Source organism: Cibotium barometz, chromosome 26 (genome assembly GCF_041138505.1).
Source record: "Cibotium barometz isolate CiBa-2024 chromosome 26, ASM4113850v1, whole genome shotgun sequence".
In the NCBI taxonomy this organism is placed as follows: domain Eukaryota; kingdom Viridiplantae; phylum Streptophyta; class Polypodiopsida; order Cyatheales; family Cibotiaceae; genus Cibotium; species Cibotium barometz.
The window spans coordinates 56191081-56196632 of NC_141071.1; the positions used below are offsets into that span (position 1 = coordinate 56191081).

General features: G+C 42.3%; 1 protein-coding gene across 1 annotated transcript; it reads right to left on the reverse strand.

The window, feature by feature from the left end:
- Positions 1–536: 536 nt before the first annotated feature.
- On the reverse strand, positions 537–2900 carry LOC147624125 (cytochrome P450 CYP72A616-like). Its single transcript, XM_086820968.1, has 5 exons — positions 2533–2900; positions 2188–2411; positions 1855–2105; positions 1388–1772; positions 537–1305 (listed from the first exon to the last, which is right to left on the reverse strand). The coding sequence occupies exons 1-5, from the start codon at positions 2840–2842 to the stop codon at positions 838–840; spliced, it is 1638 nt and encodes a 545-aa protein (XP_086677094.1). The 5' UTR covers positions 2843–2900; the 3' UTR covers positions 537–837.
- Between the last annotated feature and the right edge of the window lie 2652 nt (positions 2901–5552).

The window sequence follows — 5552 nt, forward strand, 5'->3', positions numbered from 1 at the left end:
CGAGACGAAGCCATGAATTCGAACAGAAGATGAAAGTGGTGTGCTCTACAGTGCGGCCTACCGATGGAAAGAGCGACGTTTTTATAAAGAACATGCTGCATAAGTTCTGTTACCAGTGTTGATCATGCAAGCAACTGTTGTTTGATTACCATGAGTCTGGAGTTCGGTGAAATAAATTGTAATCCCGATTTTCCAAATTTTCAAATTTTTTTACCTACCACCGTAATACCACACGAGGCCATGCATTTACTCCTTAATCCCATCATCAATTCGATAAAAATCCTTTAATACTAAGGTATATATATACATACCTTAGTATTAAAAATTGTAAATATTATATATAAATTTCAAAAACCTTTTAAATTTTTCAATACTAGATGTAATTTTCTTCTTTCAAGTCACCAAATTTTATACCCCAAAAACGCGCAATTTATGAAAACTTTCTATTTTTATTTTTCAAAATCAATTTCCAAAATTTGTCATTCGCCCACACTAAACCTCGATATTTCTTGATGACTGATTGGCACTGATTGGAGCACCAAAAAATCGATTTTTTAAAAGAGAAGTAGAAGTTACAACAAATCTATAGTTCAAAAACACACGTCAATTATTACAAAAGAGTAGAACTTGTTTATCGTACAAGAACAACACTTGTCTCCACCGATGTTCGAACTGAATCTCAGATTTAGACTAATATGTACCCTATGATTTACACAATAACTTGTCTCCACCGAGCTGATTCTCTGATTTACACTAATATATATACCCTATATTGTACAAGGCAAGCGCTTCTGGTATTGACATACCCTATTTACAGTGGAGGCGCTTCTCGATGGTTCAGGATAGAGGAGCGTTACAGATCGGTTTGAGTATAATCTGCACACCGTACTGCGGCTTAAGAGTGATCATGTGCGCTGGTGCATGCCTGTAGGATGGCGCTACGTAGAAGGAAAAACGTTGTAGCAAGGTGGCCAAGATCAGCTTTGCTTCAAGGAGAGAGAAGTCCTGGCCGATGCAAAACCTGGGACCGAAAGCAAAGGGCATGAACGCGGCATTCTGGCTGCCGGAGTTAGTACAGGAAGAAGCAACAGCCTTCGCAGACCCGTCTATAAAGCGCTCTGGCTTGAATTCGATCACGTCTGCACCCCAGATTTCCTCGCTATGATGCAGCACGAGGATTGGCACGAGTAAGGCAGTGCCCTTCGGAAGCTCCATAGCGCCCAGCCTCATGGCATTTGAATTGTATCTAATCAACTGTATGACTGGTGGATACAGCCGCAGGGACTCGTTTAAGATCATGGTGATCTGCAGCGTTTAGTTTGGTAACATCACTTCATTTATGTAAAGGAAACAGATCAACTGACAAATCAACTAGATTATAGCATACATTTCGGAGATGAATTATCGATTCCACGTCTGGAGGGTTTCCCCCACAGAATTGTGACACCTCAGCACGTGCTCGCTCTTGCCACTCTGTGTGGTGAGCAAGAAGCATGGTCGTCCACGTCAGCAAGCTTGATGTTGTTTCGTGCCCCGCGAAAAGGAAGGTTTTACATTCATCCATCACGTCCTGAACGCTCAAGGTGGGCTTTCTCCCATCACTACGTTCCTTGTTGGCCGTCAACATGAGCCCGAGAAGGTCCTTCCTAGTACAGGCATCACCGCTAGAGGCTTCGACTAACTGAGCTCGGTTGGTGATGAGAGTCGTAAGCTGCCTCTCCATTTGTCTTTGAAGACGCCACCGCAAACGATTCTCGGGCGTGGGCAAGAACCTGGCAAGAGCAATAATTCACGACTATTGGTGAGGTATATATAAGGAAAAAACTACAAATGAAGCTGGTTAATGTAGATAACCTGCTGGCTGGAATACAGGAGCTACTATCAGCCTCCATAAAGAGAAGTTGCTGCTGCCTTTGAAGGTCAAAAACATGCTTTCCCTCTGCATAGCTGCTACCAAACGCTGTGCGGGCAATCACATCTGCTGTCAGCTCTACGAACTCTGCATATACCTCTATCTCAGAGCAGCCTGAGTCACTGTTTCTGCATATCCTTTCCCATTTCAGAAACATTGCATTGGCACACTCTAGGATGGTTGGTATCATAGCCTGTAAGCATATGAGACTTAGAGATAATTTGAACAACGATGAAATCCAGAATCTGTCACCTTCAATATTCCAAAATCATCACCTTTAGCGTGTCCCGCCGAAAGGCAGGATTCACCACCCTACGGTGAACTGCCCACATTTCTCCATTTAAATTTGGGAGACCATTTCCGAAAAATTCCTTGAACTCAGGACGTGCTGAGATCTTTGTCAAGTCCCCACAACGGTCGTACAGAACTTGCTTCACTAGTTCTGGGACGACAATGAACAACCGCGGCGTCCAACCATACCAGTAGTAGAACTGCTTACCTATACCAAGTCACAAAGTAGTCAAACCATGTAATATCAGATCGGAATCTATTTCTAAACCGTTAATGAAACGTCAAACTTAAGCAGTACATGAGGCAATACAGTACAGGGTCTAACTTACCATGGGTCTGAGACCACTCTTTATAATGAGGCATGACTCGGGAGACAATATCATGGGAGATACTCCGCATAGGAACAGATTGCACCGTTTTTAGAATGGCTACGTGTTCTGGTATGTTCCCGGACAATGGGTGGTAGCTCAAGCCCATAACGCCCTGCTCCTTCAGAGCTTTCGTTATGACACGAGGCCGCCAACAACCCTCGAGGAACCAGCGGGAGCACTGCACTACTAGTACTGTTGCTATGGTGAGAGCTAAGAAAGTCCCTACCAGGGCGGAAGTGCGAATGAATTCGTTTGTTGTGACTTCCATGTTGGGCACAGGTATGTGAAGGAAACGGTCCAAGAAGCGTGCAGTCTTATAGCTAAAGCAGAAGGACAAGTATAGTAACTTAAACACAACAAAAGACATGTCATTTTACAGGCCGCAAGCGTGCTTTAATAACTGTACAGCATAAGACATGTTCATTAACAATCACGCTGTTAAATACTTGTTTATATCAACGTATCCTTTATCACTAGTACGTAACAATATTAGTTTATAGCCTAAATAACCACTCACACCTTAACATCTTTAGCACATGTGATTATCGGATCACCTATTCAAACTTTCTTTGTCTTTTGCCATGGATGTGTCTGAGCACTATCTCCACACAATCTTTAATGAGCAAGATGAAGGGATCAACGTATCTCCATGAAGGGATCAACGAGAAAGATGAAGGGATCAATAGGACAGAAGGGCATGAAAAACGGTGACGAGTTGGGTTGGAAAGACAAACTGTTCTCCTATGCTTCTTTTGAAGATAATAGGCTCTCCTTTATGCAGGATGTTGACCAACATGTGAAAGGAAGGCTTGAGTCTTATGGCTTGGGATGGGGGATGCAAAGCTTCAGGTAAATCTATGCTTAGCTTGGGGCTCTCGTGGTCTCATAAATTTAACCCTCCTTTAGGTCTCCTTGATACTTACTCAGTAAGGAAGCTGAATAATAGACTGAATGATTTTTGGGATGGACAATTGTGGGGTGGAAAGAGTTGAATCAGTCATTAGGGAAAATGTGGACTCATTTTGGGGCTCTCTAAGAAATGCCAAGTCATCATTCTATTACAAAAAGGGGGATCGTGGATAACTCTATCTATAGCACCTCAAAACTATATCATGAAACATATGATTGGAAAGATCTTGATGAGAGGATTCTAATGCACCAACTTCCGACAAATTTAGAGTTTTTATGCTTAGGTTATGGCCTTCCCACCAAAAAGTAACCTTAAAAGTTCCATAAACATAAGCCTCACCCTCATTGGTCCTTATGGAATATTCCCTAGGATCTCAAAGAGCTTAAAAGGCCCAAAAGTGAGTCCAAATTTTCTCTAATGTGACACTCGAATTTCAATTGCCTGCTAGGGAGAGGGATTTAATGACTCAGGTGCTTGTTCATATCCAACTTGGCTAGTTTTCCATTGCATCAGATGAGTCTTGCAAGATTAAGGACAAGGCTTGGTTCAATGGGGCAGGGAAAAACTAGAGAATTGTACATTAAACTAAGGAAAGGGGAAAGCAATGTGGAATATTGTAATAGGATTTGGAAGGTGAGCTAGAGCTGTGGCTGCTGGAAAAAGTGATGGGAGCTGCTGTTGGAAAGTCAGTTACCTATTAAATTTCAAGCCTTCTTGTGCAGGGTATGCATGTGGGCTTTGCCCATTGGGACTAAATTGATGCAAAAAAAGTTTACTAGTGGGTGTTACCCTAGGTGCAAAACCACCTCGGAAGATGGAAAACATACATTCTGGATTTGTCCAAGCATCAGAGGTGCATGAGAAAAAATGGAAAGTGGGTTGAGGATGTAACGCTTTAATGAATATACAATGTTTCATGTCTACTCTTCTCCGTCTAGTACTTTTGATCTTGCTTATCAATTCATTATGTGTTTGTTTAATCATTTTAATCGTGTTTAACTGCTGTAATTACCGCTCCTCTTCCCCTCTCAAAATCCCACGCACCGTGTTGATTGCTAAAACTTGATAGATTCTTTCAAAATTATTCAAATGCGTCTCCTTTCAACTTTGCATGCCAATACGCCATGCGTACTCCTTCCAAATTTGCTTGCCTAGAAGGGAAACTGTCAATGTTCTCGAAATTATTCATACGGAACCTTATATCAATCCTTTTCACCTTTTGACTGAAGAGGAATTGTAATTTTGAGCAATTTTTTCTCCCTATCTTTTCCCAAATCTCGGCTATATAATTATAATCATATTATTAAGCGAAGGCTTATTTTTGAAGACTGATACACAAGTGGTCGGGAGAGATTCTGCGGGCTACGTAATGTCATCATCTATACCAACTCACAGACAACTGGCAAACATGCACGCTGCATGAGTTAAACTATGGCGCAGGCCCCGAAGAAAACGCATCCTCTCACTGTTCAAACTTCACATCCAAGGTCAACATGCATCGGCTCAGGAATCAGGATAAGTTTGATCGGTGGAAGCCTGAAGGGCGGATGTGCTGTCATTCATTGAGACTGTAGTAACCAAACTCAACGTGACTGAATTGCGATTCCTGTGCCAGTGTGCTGCCCGTCGGGACTCGGCAGTCCACTCGTGTCAAATCGATGCCGTCCAAAAGTTCATGCAAATCGCGGAGTCGGTTGCCATAGGTGATTAATTTTCATTACAAAATTCTACAGTCAATTTGCCAAATTAATTTTCATTACAAAATTCTACAGTCATTTGCCAAATTAGAAAAAACTGCAATAATATTCAAGATATACGTACTGCTTTTTTTCTTCCCGAAGGTACAGGAAATTTTAGAAACACACACCCAGCCTCCGTGAGGTGGAGGCGGCCCCGTCGGGATGAGGGCTGGCGAACCCATCGTACATGCTTATAATCAACCCATCAAGGGTACCTAACAAGGCCCCCAAGACTTTTTTTTCCGAGATTTTTTTTTTTTTTCCGAGAATGAGGCCCCCAAGACTTGAACCCAAGACATCACACATCTCGTGGGCATCATTAGTACTCA

Excerpts from the sequence above, each read along its gene's own strand:
- LOC147624125 (XM_086820968.1), bottom strand. The coding sequence starts at position 2,842 with ATGGAAGTCACAACAAACGAATTCATTCGCACTTCCGCCCTGGTAGGG. Across the intron at positions 2,106-2,187 it reads TTCGGCGGGACACGCTAAAG|GCTATGATACCAACCATCCT; the intron begins GTGATGATTTTG and ends ATATGCTTACAG. Across the intron at positions 1,773-1,854 it reads TCCTGTATTCCAGCCAGCAG|GTTCTTGCCCACGCCCGAGA; the intron begins GTTATCTACATT and ends TGCTCTTGCCAG.